Here is a 14,813-nt window from a genome sequence, read left to right on the forward strand (position 1 = left end):
CACTGACGAATTCATTAAAAATTACATCACATATTTTGCAGATTGAAGCTATGACAGCTAGCTATTCAGATACGCTATCCACTTACAATTAAATAGTTACTTTTTTCAATCTCATTTTTCAAATTTATTTACTTATTATTATAACATGAGATAGTACACCAAATTCGATAGTCGAAAACTATGGATTTTTATTGATTTTTAGATACATTTTTTTTCTCTTTACATTGGAGACGAGAAGAATAAGGGCGAAATCACACAGTGCGGGATGTGGTATGTGGAACGTCAACAAGTTCTCCCACATTTCTTAAAACCGTTATCGATCACTGTCAAACAAGGATAAATACAAGGATACAATTTTATCGAACACACCCAGGGGGTCTTTTTTTCACGTTTTGAAAAGACTATACCTTGTACGCATCCCATGAACGCGAAATTTTTTCTATATGTTTAAAAGTATCTAAAAAAAATTTTTTTTGCCCTAAGAGCCAATCTCACCTGAAAAATTGGCAAATCCTAAGAGGAAACGATTGCCTTTGATCACAAATATCCAAGTCTGACACAAATATACAAGTCTACAGATATACTTCCGAATAAATTCTTTTAAATCAAGGTCAACCCAAGACTTGAATCCGGGTACTTTTCGGTGGCTAGAATTAACGAGCAATACTTCTGGGTATAAAATATTTTCATTCCGCGATTGACCTCAAAGTGAGATACAATATTAAAATACATATGCTAGACGCTTTTTGTACATTTGTGTGAATGTTCAAATACTTCATAATTCGATTCAAGAACCCAAGTGATTATATACATATATAGGTACCTATATAAAAAGGACATTTGACCGTCAAAAGGTCAATCTAATTGTTGGCGAATTATCCGCCGAATATAATCGATGAATCGGCACTATCAAGCCCGAGGATCTTATCGCCGGGATAACACTGCCTGTGATGCCAATCCAGATTTCCAATACGTATCGAAAGTTTATACTGGGAAGGAGGCGGGTATTCTAAAGTAAATATTTACTCTGTGACGAGCACTCGCAGGGTTTCGGAAACTGATTTAAAATTTAAACCAGGATCCCCGAGGCCCCGAGCAGTTCAAAACACCACTTCAAAGGACAGGTATTGCGCTTTTTTTAACTTCCCATACCGTCGGCCGTTCTTCAATTATTTATAATATGCAAATTCATTGATATGGACGAGGCGACCGTCTCTCTTTCCCTCTGAAAGGGTACGCAACTTTTGCCATTTTGAAATATAAAAGTAAAAGCAAAGGAAAAGTGGTAGGGGGGATCCAAGGTGCGCGTCCCTTCAAAAAAATATGCGGATTCTTCCAAGGTAAACACGGAGCCTTTAGCGAACTTTAATAATTCACCGACGCGTTGTGTCAGGGAATACTCAAAGAGCGTGCTTGTTTTTTTATATATATTTGTATACACATATATTATTTATATTTAAATACATGTTTATTTATATAATGTAACGGCGGAGCAGTAGTGTATGCGATTGAATTATTTGTTTGAATGTGAGACTGATGAAGGTACACCGTGGACAATTACAAGATATGTAGGTTGTCCATGTTCTATCGACATGCTCGATTGAACGGACACGATCCTAGGATGTGTCTGGTTTGTCAAAATCACATGAGTAATGAATTAGTTTGAATCGGTGGCTCCCAACCTTTTTCAGTGACCGTAGAATGTAGAATGGATATTTGTGCTCCAGGTTGATCATTTCCTATCACAGTTTGCCAATTTCTATGATTTCATTGTTACGGTTCCCGATTAAATTGGCAAAAACCTTCCTACCTACTATGTCACCACTATTTGAGTATGATTAATGTACAATAAAATTTATGTACAATTTATAGACGTCTCGTTAATTTGCGAGTTTTCAGTGTCTCGTGATTCAGCTACTTGTGTAATAAAAATTCTGCATTGTTTGTAATTGGCCAGGAAGGCGCATTGGGGTTTACCTGTAAGGTCTTCCTGGTATAAATTGTAATAAAATATAAAAACGGACGCGATGTACATATATGGGTATGTGATGGACGCGCCAACCTATATGAAGATTTCAAAAAAACAAATTTTAGAATGCCAGGATTATATGTTCTGCCTAGAGATATTTAATAAAATAAATACACCCGAACAAAGCGCACAACCAATCAGCGTGAAGTGGTCCACATGGACTGAAATGTTTGACCAATTAGAGTAACGTCAATACATTCTGACCAATAGGTGCATTTTAAGCATATCCTATAGGAATGTGGCGTGACGACCGATCGTGCCGATGAGACGCGGGGAAGCGGGGTAGAGAGGAGGTGAGGGGGCGTGGAGCGTCTGACATGTGCTCCTGATATCGATCAACTGACTTGTAACAGGTGACGTCAGCGTCAGATACGCTGCGCGGGAGCTTACACACATACACACATCCACGAAGCCACACGCACACATTAATTCATCATTTTGAACGGGTGAACGGCGCATTTACAGGCGCGCCTATACATTACCTTACACTATATTTATATATAACATATAACTTTATTTGAAGCTTCCAATTGAAATCAACGGGCACAATATTAGTGCAACATATAATATTTAATATCGATTTAAATACAAACTAATATTATAACAACTATGTAAATATATAGAAATAACGCTCAGATTGTTAGAATATTATATAGGTATTTTGAATTGGATTTTGTTTTTAGGGGGACAAACAATTTCAAACCTAGGTCAAGCCGTTTCAGGGAAATTCGCATTGAAGGCGTTTTAACTTTATATAATAATAATGTTTATTTGAAGCATTAGTGGGTTTTCATAGTATAAATTTATTGTATGAAATAATTATATAATTTGAATTACTTTAAGTGACTGGTCACATTTCTCGTATTTCAAAATACGTATGTATGTAGATGTAAGTATGTATGTTCGAAATAAGTAAATACACTTTCATTAAAAGATTTTTATTAGCTTCACTCTGTTATTTAAATCTTAATGTTATAGATATTTGCAGTGTATAATGGATATATACAATTATAGATATGTATATACAGAGTACAGTGTATAATGTATGTATAGTGTAAACTGTTATGAATGACATCAAAACAGGTCATTTTAGCCTCCTTACATTTCATAAAATTCGTAAATTTTTTCATAATTTTTTGTATTCAGATTAAAATGTTATACCCAAGGAAGCTCTCAACGACTTTTATTTTCAAAATACTTACGGGATCATGAATAAAATGATGATTTTGCGAACCCATTGCAAGCGCTGCAAGCGTTGTATATTTTCGATCAAATAACTTATAACTTTCGATCAAAAAGGCGACATTGAATTCTCGTAAATCAGCCAAAAATAATCATAGATTACACATTTAAACTTATATAAATTACTGTTAACTGTTAACTTTTTGTAGAAATACTTTAAAAATCAAAACTATTCCTGAAAAAGACATGAAAAAAAAGCTCACTTTTTCAAAATTTTCGTGGAGATAAATCGAATGGTGTGAGACACAGGATATTGTTTAAAATAATAAATATAAATTTGATAAAAAATTGCGTTTTTCTCTCCGGCCTAATGTTCATATATGTATATGTAGATTAGTATATGTACATATGTAGATTATCGAATGTGTTTTTGTATATATGTATATGTACATATGTAGATTATCGAATGTGTTTTTTGTTGTAATCCAATTCAATCCAAAATAAAAAATATTTTATTATACTCTTATACGTTAATGACGCCGTTGAGGTGAATTCAATTTGAACTGAACTTTGTTCGGTGTGATTAAGTTTAAATTGTTGGCCCAATGTGCACTGCAGTATAAAATACGTTCCACGCTACAGAGTAAGAGAGAGGTGGCCACTTTGGACCAAATGAACTATTTAACGGAAAGTTGTAAGCCAAACACCCTTCGGTAGGATATTTCGATGGGATAAACTGTCCAGGGCGGGTGTGCTTATCTCCAAGTTTAGACCAAGTTCTGGAATCGGTTGCCAACACCCGGGGTAATATTTGCCACCGACACCCGTTCAATTACGACTAGAGTTATCACACGTCCCACAATTTCATGTTATTCGGTTTTTAGTGTCATATTGACTTAATAAACATATACGAAAGCTAACATATCTTTAAATTAAAACAGGCTTCTACCAAATATGCCTATACTAAACGAACCGTTGTTGAATTTGTTCAGTATATGTACGTTGAATTGATAAGTAAATGAACTCAAGTCATTTAATGTTGAGAACCTGCCACGCTAAAAGTGTCACCCCTATTTCCAATTATAATTGGAAATCCACTAGAACGCAGTTATAAAATTGTAGTAAATTTAAACAAACCCTAGATAACTACCGCAGGGGATTTCAAGTTTTGTAAGGCTGTGTTTATACTCTCTAATATATCGTGCATCAATTACACTAAACAAAAGTAGTCTATTGATGAATTTATTTTTCCAAAACTAGTTATATGTTCTTCATTGTTCTTAAAATATAATATTCTTAAAATTAATAAAATAGATAACCTGTTGGGAAAATATCGGTATATTAAATAAGTCATGCTTCTTCCAATAATCATCAATTTGGTTCAATCTGATCTCACGTGCAACAAGAGACCAAGCCATCATCTAAAATACTCAGCAGTTAAGGATTTCCATCGGGTAATTTTGCTTTGGTTATAAATTCAAAAATTGTGCTGTAAATGAGGCTTTATAAAAATAGAAAAAATAAATTTCACGGATTGTTCAATGCATTTTTTTCAATGCTACTTGGAAAGGCTTAGTAGGTAGTATTCTTGTTTATTTTATAAATATACAATGTACAACGCACATTGACGTTGTTCAGCATTGAAAGGGTTAATAGAATAAAATATAAAAAAATCAAAATTTATATTACAATTATCAGAAGGAGTAATTTATTTATTTATTTGTAATATATACCAGGAATGCCTTAAAGGTAACCCCAATGCGCCTTCCTGGCCGGAAACATTTGATACAAGTATTATACAAAGTAAATACATATCAATCAACACATAGACATCTATGGTCAAATTTGTAAATTTGCAGCATTTTATACAATTCAGCGAAATTCGAGAATGCTGAAAACTCGAGATGGGTAAACGTGCCAATGAGTTGGAACCGTTTCAATGAAAATCAGATAAATTGGTAAACTCTGATAGGAGACGATCGACCTGGGGTCACAAATCCAAGGTCTGGCCAGCAGAAACCAGTGGGATTTGAACCCGTGACCACTCTGTTCAAAGCATTATATGCTAACCACTAGTCTATTCTGCTGGTACCTATAATAATAACAAATGACGACTTTTTTTTGGTTCAGAGAGATATGACTTTTCTTATAGATATATGCCCAATGAACACGAATCTGGTTTGAAATGGTAATAAAAAATGTTGATTGGCTCGAGATTTGGAGATATAGCTAAGCGCGAGCGTAGTGAGTCATTGTGCGTACAGCGCACACAACACAAAAACCGTGTTCTACTGGTACGAGTTTTTAGCTCGAAATTTTATCGATTTAAAATACAGAAAACTTCCAATTAACCCTTTTAAACGAAAACAAAAAATAGTGTGGCCAGAACCCTATCACAATATACATGTCTCAATAGAAAATACTCAATATAAAATAGGATTAACTGTGGGAAAAAATTTCAAGTGAAAATAAGTACTTTTGACTTTTGATTTGAACTGGACGACTACTTAGAGAGATTTGAAAGCTAAAAAGTACTAATTAAGATAATTGTAAAAAACTAAATGTATGTAAGCTTATTGTAAATCATATTAACAATTAGATACAACATAACTTCTTATTGAATACTTATCTCGCAGATAAAACTCCGTGAAGAGATATACTATTAGCCGTGAAATGTCAGATCTGACATATTTGGCCAAAAATCAATATATATCGTGTATATTACAAGAGCTACACGCCAAATTTGAAATTTATATACATATAAATATGAGAGTTAAAACTATAAATATTTATATATTAGAGATAACGAGAACCTATAGAGCAAATTTTATAAAATATAGAGTGAATTATAGGCGTTTAAACAATTAAAATGTGATATGGCCATATCAAGGCGAAAACGTTGGAAGACATGGGACGAACGCTTGTTAAACGTCAAGAAGGTCTACGTTCCCCGTTTTTAAAACGCGTTGTATACGATATTTTATCTCCAACGCAATGTCAGACGATACATTAACGTATATTGATGACCAAAATGAGCAATATGGCCAAGTATGAAAACGATCGGATAAGAGATAAAGATGACCACTAACACGAAAGCCATGTGAAACGTAAAGGAGGTATGTAAAAATGAAAGATAAAATACCCGACTATAGATTACAATATTAATTTTGAACCGGAAATTGACAGATTTTGAGAAATCAACCGAATAACACCAATATATTAAAAAATTACGCGATTTACATATATCTCCGAATCTCGAGCCAATCAACATTTTTTATTACCAGATTCGTATTTACTGGGCGTAGATCTATAAGAAATGTCATATCTCGTCTCTGAACTATTTTTCGTGTCGAACAGTGCAATTGAATATTTGCAAACAAAAACATATATAAATCGATTGTAAATCCTTTCAAAAGAAAACTAGCTTTTACATACATATGGTATAGACTTCCATTTTCCGTCCGTAGACTTTGATGATGACTGTTTATGGAAGTTTGAAAACATTTCCTAGAATGAATGATATTCACAATATGACAGCAGTGAGTGAAATAAACAATTCACAGTGAACTATTGTATATAATAAAATACAGGTATTGAAAGTACCATTTATTTGACAGACAGGTGTCAAGGGGGAGTCTTCGTCTACGAACGGGAAGGAAGCACCGTCACTCATGGGGGAGAGGGCCAAGGGCTGAGGGCCCAAACTCGACGCGCAATCGTGCCGGTTTGCGTGGTATCCGATAGCGGCAAACTTTGTAATTAAATTTGGGTTCGACGGGCTTTCTCTCGCGATTATTAATTCGAAGAGGAGCCGGTTTCGCCCCATGGCCGGATCAAAGCGTCCCGTAATGAACGTTGCGCGGGCCATCTCAATAATCGACCCCATTATCTGACGTGTTCGTCAGCCCTTATCGCTAGAGGGTGCTTCCTAAAAGTTTTGAGAACGCACAAACGGAACCTGGGCCTTAAGTTTCCGTCAAGTTTCGTCCGACAATCGCATTCCGTTAATGTGCTCCGAGAGAGAAACGGAGAGAGTATTTACGTGTTGTTTTTCTCGGCTATTCCACTATGGACTGCATCCCTCGTCCATAGGTATATGGGTCGTGAAAAATAAAGGGAAAGTCTAAAGAAGGTAAAAATTGTGATCTGAATTTAAAAGCTGGTGTGACGGAACTTTGTTAATGAAATAACAAAGAAGGAATTGTTCGTATGATACATAAAAAGACAACGTAATACATGTTGCTCAACAATACTGAGGAAAATGTATGAAGCTTATTGTTATTATCGTATAAGGGGATAGAGAAGCTTTCATACATAAATATGAATGCTATAACTATAAAATATATATACATTGAATGCATAAAAATATTTCAAAGTTTTGATTGAACTAATGTAAAACGTCGTATTTATTATAAGACTCGAGCTTTTAAATAATCAAATATATAGATTTTCATTAAAATGAACAACATTTGATTTTATTGTTAGGTCTCAATATTTATAGTGTCATTTTTTCTTCAAAAGATGTAGTATAATTAGGGTTGTCAGATTTTATGCAAGTCAAACCTGGACACCCCCCCCCCCCACAAAAAAAATCAGATCAAATAATTTTAAATTTATATTAAATAATTTAATTATATTCATTACTTAAATAGAAACAAAAGCAGTCATAAAAAATAAATTTCAAAACGATTGACAATATAATAAAAACCAACGAATAGGAATAAAAGTAACCATAAACATCTAAAAAATACAGTTTTTTTAATAATTGGTTTCTAAAATCTAATTTTTTTTTATACTTTTCATTAGATTTAGCCTTTTTTAAGAGTATTTTGTTTGTAATTAGATAATCATACATTTGGCAACAATTTAAAACATAGTTTTCAATGCATTTTAGAATACTTTCAACAGTATCCACAGCAAGTCTATTTCTTTCATCTGATATCGACTTTTTGTTCATAGTTTATGTAACATATTTTTTAATTCTGAGTTTAAAACTTCTATAGGAATTTAAAAAGAAGTAAACCGGGACATTTGGGTGTCCCGAGAGGTTTGTTCGGGAGACCGGGACACGAGACTTAAAACTGGTGACAATCCCGAATAATCGGGACGCCTGACAACCCTAAATATAATAAACCTTAATTATAACAGAACTATTTATACTGTGAGTTGTAAAGTGACGGTAGAAAACCGTATATGGATAGTTGGCTGTCAATGCTCCGATCTGACATAAGATTCCGATGTAAATTTTAATGAGTTCGTTAATGATTAAATTTCTATAGCTTCATATCGGAGACAATTACTTAAATGTTAGCTAACCCCCCGTATGTTGCTACGATATCAAAGTGATCTGAAGAATGGAAGTGGCTCAAAATCAGATCACAATTTTTTGACGGCAGGAATTTCACTGAACTAACAGAGTCAAGCTAATAAAAAACTTGTGGAAAAAAATAGAATAGCATGGATTTTGATGGGGAATATAATCAAAAAACCCAGCTTAGGATATATGAATTATTTTAAAACTGTTGTATGTTTATAAAACGACCTTTCAGAAAAAAAAGATAGTCGGACTTAATCGAAAACGAAATTTTAAATAAATTTATTTTTAAATCTCCATACTTGTCGATGCCCCCGCCACACACAAACATACCCACAAACATAGTTCGTTATTTATTTGCGATGAATATTTTTAGAATGTGTAATTTAAAAAATGTGTATATTAAATAGCAAAAAAACAGCCGTAGGGTATGATTTGCAATATTCAGTTAAAAAAAGATTTACGATTGAAAAGCGAGCCCATAAACGTCTGAAAGCGAAATAAAAAAATAGTTTCACATCACACATTGGACAGGCAGTGATTTATAGAAGTCATTTGTTACGCATTATACGATAATTTTGAACGGCACAGCCGAATTTGATTATGTTAATGTGGGTAAAAAAAAGAAGAAGATCGTAATCGCACCGAGAAAAACACTTGCTATCGAATAAAACACGATCCGACGTTCTCGGCTATATCCGAAAACATGCTGATACAAATCTCCGGGAGGCGGTCGGGATTTTAATGGGGAATCGGAAAATTGGGGGAAAACGCCGAATGTGGAAATGAAAGATTATGCAAAGATCGCATCGGCTTTTCCACATGGCGAAACGTTGCCTTCCCCACCCTGCCTGCCTTCACACTACAAACGTTTATACATAAATATATAAACGGAGGAGCAACGGGATGAGGAAACTGTGGAGAATGGGAGGTGGATATGAAATTTTAGTGCGGTTCCTTTCGGAGATGTGAATCGGGGAAACGTGCCCGAGGGTTAATCAGATGGATTACGAATGAAATCTAATCTCCGGACCGTGGATCTCATATTGCGATATTCGCGACGCAATATCCACCGATGTATATTCAAATAATGAGGGCATTCGAACACCGAGAGTGCCATTTCTATATAAACTACACGGTATTCGTAGGTATTATAGGGTGGAGGGCGTGTGAACGAACGATCGACACGTGCGCCTTTATATGGAATCGAACACGAGGGTTATGTCTTAATCCGAATGCATGGGATAAATGGCCTAGGCGGAATTGTGGGGTGTGATCTGAATCATATTTCGATACCATGGTAATAATTGCTTTATTGCAGGGTTTGTTGATTGCGGTTTAAGGGGACGCATGAGGCGCTTTCAAATTTTCTGGATTTATTTTATACTAGTGGTTTTACCCCACTTCGGTCGGTATTTGTAATATAAACCGCTTAAACATCACTAATCTAATAGTAAACATTTTATATAAATTTATTTTATATAAATTTATTTGAATACTCATTTGTTTTTTTTATTAAATTGACTGTCACGAACAAACAAACTGTCTTTCGAAATTATATGTATACCAGAATCCGGCGCCTGCGCCCCTCACGGCTGTGCCCCATAGGGCTTCGCCCCCAGTGCGAAGGTGGCTTCGCCCTCGATGGTGAGCAATATGGCGAAACCTAAGATATAGCAATAACTAAAGGTTTGCAACAGAAAATTGGGATGGGAAGGAAGGAAACGCCAATTTTTACAGGAACCGTTTCAATGAAAATCAGAAAAATTGGCAAATTCTGATAAGAAACGATCGACCTCGACAAACCATTTTATGTTTAATATATTAATGTTTTGATATTTTTTTGTTACAGGTATTATTAAAGATATATCATTAAGAGGGCTGGACAGCAGCGCCTTGTCCATACAAACGTACTATACTTCTCCCTACCTCAATTATGGCACTAGAGAAATTATTTTTCAATATGCTATGGATATCCACCATTAGGGTGCATTTATCGTTTTATTTTTTTGATTAATTATTTTTTATAGGAGCTAGGAGCCGCCAAACATCTATAAAATCGCCTCTTTTTTACAACCACGAAAAGAGTCTAGCGTGGTTATTTAACGGTCGATTTTAAAAAAAATACACCGATAGATGCACAGAAAATATCTTTCTCATACCGATGATGAAATTTTTTAAAAATTGGTCCAGTTTTGGAGGAGAAAATAGTAGAATACGAAACCTCAATTTTGTCAATTTAAAACACGTTTTATCTGGTCGAAGCACAACTGTCGCATTCACTCAATATATATATATATTGATATATATTGTCGCATTCACTCAATATATATATATTGATATATATATATTGTCGCATTCACTCAATATATATATCGAAGAAAGGAACGGTAACAAAATTAAGGTTTCCGGTGTACAGCCCTCTTAAAGCAAATAAAAATAAAAAATACGTGTTTTGATTTATGGATTTGAACAAAGTCTAAAATTGATTTATCTCAAAACTACCAAAATGAGGGTTGACACTATCTTGCCCTGAGGCCTTCAAATTATATATTAGCTTTTTAAGTTTAGATCTTTGGTTTTAAACTTGTACATATATAAATAAATAATTTATAGATTAAAAATTTTGAAATCATATTCAAAAAGTGAGGATGATGATTTTGCCAATTAGATGTAGAAACCGTTTCAACAATGGAATCAGATAAATTATCAAACTCTGATAGGAAACGATCAACTTGGAGTCATAAATACCCGAATCTGACCAGTGTGTTAAAAATAACACAAATAAAAATATAAACATCATTGTTTATTAGGAATATAATTATAATTGTTAAGTTATATTTAATAATAATTGTTAAAATATCCTGTATACGTACATATATAATTATTTAAAATAAAACAAATAACGCTGATTCGATGTGTATCAAAAGCTCCGAAATAGCTTCCACCTACATATTTATTATATTACATTTTCTACATAAAATTTTTTAATGGCCTCGTTTGCGAATAAAGTTGGCACTCCCTGCTCCAATGCTAGAGGGTGTATGAGCTTATCTTATCACAGTTGAAAGATAACGCTTGAAATTTGCATGTGCAACGACTGATAATAATCGAACTACAGGTAGAGCTGAGTTTACCCGTATGAAAGCTCGTAAAGTTTATATGAGTCGATTAGTAATATCTAATCGAGTGTATTCAAAACGATCGGCTTTATGGCATTTTGATTATATACATACCTACATATAATGCATTTTGTATATTTATGGATCGAATGAGGACATTTATGAGTTCATACTAAAGTGAAGTTAGCATTTATATGTACATATCGATGGCTTGGTGCTCAGATATTGTATGTGTATTATTGAATTAGTATCGAATTTTAAGTTTGTAGATGCTGGAATAATTCAGGTTTATGAAGAAAAACCTGAATTATTCCAGAAACTGGGTACAAACTTAAAATTCGATACAAATTCAAAAATGGACATACAATATCTGTGCACCAAGCCATCGATATATTACATTTTAGAGTATACAAATAATAAAAATGTAGATATGTAACTGAACGTTTAATACGACTTTTACAAATACACATACGTTGATGCTAATATCATTCAAAATCATATAAGGCGATGCGGGGTATATTCTCAATATACTCAATATTTAATCGCCATAGTTTTTTATCAACTCAAAATAAAATATAATTATATTGCGCGTTCATATTACCATCATGCTTCACCTGTATAGAATAACGCCTCGAATAATTACCTTTCCAAGTTCCAAATAATACAAATTATATCCCTAAAAATAATTTATAATACACCCATATAAACTAACTTGCATGCCATTAATAATATTCCGTTAGTTACAAACATTTCTAATAAACTAACCAGTAAATTTTATGACAGAATCACTAATAACCATACTAACACACTTGTGAAGAGTCTTGGTGATTACAACAAAATGTCTATACCCTTTAGGTATAAACACAGATTACCTTAACACAATCTGCTTTAGATCATTGATTTTAGAGAGTCTTTAATTCATATTATTAATGGTATATTAACGGTTCAGGCAATATTCCTGCATTCTTCCGGTTTGAATTATTAACCTATTCTTCACCTGGAATAACGCCTCGAATACATAATTTAGTAATAACAAAAGCATTTAAAAATCAAAAAAAAAAATTCAAAATCATATCGAATTCTTCGTTACAAATAAATATGAAAAAAATCTAATATTAGACAGAAAAAATACCAATTATGAATTGGACTTACTATATGCATGATAGGACTTTATTTGATTCAATTTTATAAATACGAAGCCGTAACAAAGCTGAAGATAAATTCAAGAAAGTAATAATTGGATCTTACGTCGACGTTGATGCCAGACAGGGGGAAGACTCTCGTTGGTGGTTCTTCTTTGGGCACATATCGGTAGAATTCAATCATGCTCCTGTACCACCTGATTGAGTACAAAGGTGTACCTTCCAGGTCGTAGGTGCACATGAGGGTAGCCCTTTCACCTGAGAGCACCGCACGTGGTACAGATATCCTCAGCGACCGTAAGCTGCTAACCACACCTGTAAAAATTTCAAGTGTCAACTTTAAATTCAAGTCAGACAACGTACATAATTATAATAGTAATACTATGTATAGAATGGAAGGGATGAATGTTGGTATCTATGTTTGTATGTGGTACGTGAATCGAAAAGGATGGTATGTCAAAAAAAACAAATTTAACAATTATCGATTTCGATGTCGATTCCGATTTCAATGACTTTGACTGCGATTTCGATATCAGTTCCAATTTCGCCTCCAGTTCCGATTCCCGATTTCTATTTCAGTTCCAATTTCCAATTCCTAATTCAGTTCCGATTCCCAATTCTGATTTCAGTTCCGATTCAAGATTATGATTTTAGTTCCAATTTATAATTCCTATTTCAGTTCCGATTCTCGACTCCTTTTTCAAATACGATTCCCGTACCTATTTCAGTTCCGATTCCGTTAATTATTGTTGTTTTTTATTATTAATATCCACAAATACATAACTTTATTTTAATACATGTAAAATGTCAACGAGCACAACACTAGTATATTTATATAAAAAAACTTCATCTATTGTTTCTACGTACATAGATAAAGTAATGAAACGTAAAGGAGGTATGTAAAAATGGAAGGATATACATATGTGGGTATGTGCTTATAATCAGAAAAATTCTGATATGAAACGACCGACCTCGACAAAACCAAAGTCAGCAACGAGTCTCCAGTGGGAAGCGAACTCGTGACCTCTAGCACGAGAGAATACAACATTTACCACTAGACCACGCTGCTGGTTACTTCTTTTTATGGAAATTTTGGGTTTTGAAGAATGATGGTTGATAAATATGATCACATACATATGTTTTAATAATTCAAGAAATAATACATATACGATATGTCGTTGTAAACTGTCGTTGTAAACCGTGCAAGATAGTAAAGGTAGAGGAGTTTTATAATAAGGACTGCATATAATGATTGTCGGCAAAAGACTGATGCCTATGACGATATAAAACATGGCAATATAATTCAAAAGGTAAGCCAATTTTAGGAGAAGCGAGATGTTTCCTCCGCTTGTCTAAAAAGGAAGACATCCACCGTTATTGTGTTAAAAAACTCGTTTGTCTTTATTTGGGCCAACTTATTGCATCACACGCCTTTTTATAGCCAAAACTTTATCTCATCTTCCCCGTTCGCTTGTGTATGCCAATAAAGCGAAATTGATTTTTTAACTCGATGTTACACATCACAGATGTGTATTCATATAGTGGACACAAAAAATATGTTTTTTATTCAAAATATTACATAAATTTAAGTTTGTTCACGTGTTAAATCACGATTGAAAGCAAATCCGTTTTGTTCTATTTAAACGAAAAGCTTTCGATTAAAATTATATTCCGAAGGAAATGTTATTTTACTATTTATATTTTTATACTGCTTACTTTACGTAGTATATTTTTTGAGTGTTTATTTATAATATGATCAATTTACAAGTTATTTATGTAGAATTGATTTTATAAGAAAGGAAAAAGTACGTAAAATAACATTTTATTACATTACATATATTAAGCGCTGAAAAAAAGCTTTTCCACGTGGGATTTTCGTTTTGCCATAGTAATTTTATTTCAAGATGTTCATTTAAATTTACCTACTCGGAATAGCTCACTGAGCTCAAGCCTTTAGGAGACGGTTTTTTTCCATTCTGGTAAATTTTCCTCCGGACGCAATGAAAGCCAGAAAGAGAATAGAA

The 14,813-nt window shown here is 33.6% G+C and overlaps 1 protein-coding gene across 1 annotated transcript in view; it reads right to left on the reverse strand.

Moving 5' to 3' along the window:
- LOC143917774 (uncharacterized) overlaps positions 1–14,081 on the reverse strand; it is a 44,589-nt gene extending 30,508 nt beyond the window's left edge. The window contains exons 1-2 of the mRNA XM_077439359.1: positions 13,976–14,081; positions 12,896–13,104 (exon numbers count right to left, since the gene is read on the reverse strand). Coding sequence (XP_077295485.1) covers positions 12,896–13,104; positions 13,976–14,081 — 315 coding nt within the window. The remainder of the gene's footprint in view (positions 1–12,895; positions 13,105–13,975) is intronic.
- Positions 14,082–14,813: the final 732 nt, after the last annotated feature.

The sequence above is a fragment of the Arctopsyche grandis genome, chromosome 1 (assembly GCF_051622035.1).
Source record: "Arctopsyche grandis isolate Sample6627 chromosome 1, ASM5162203v2, whole genome shotgun sequence".
Classification (NCBI taxonomy): Eukaryota; Metazoa; Arthropoda; class Insecta; order Trichoptera; family Hydropsychidae; genus Arctopsyche; species Arctopsyche grandis.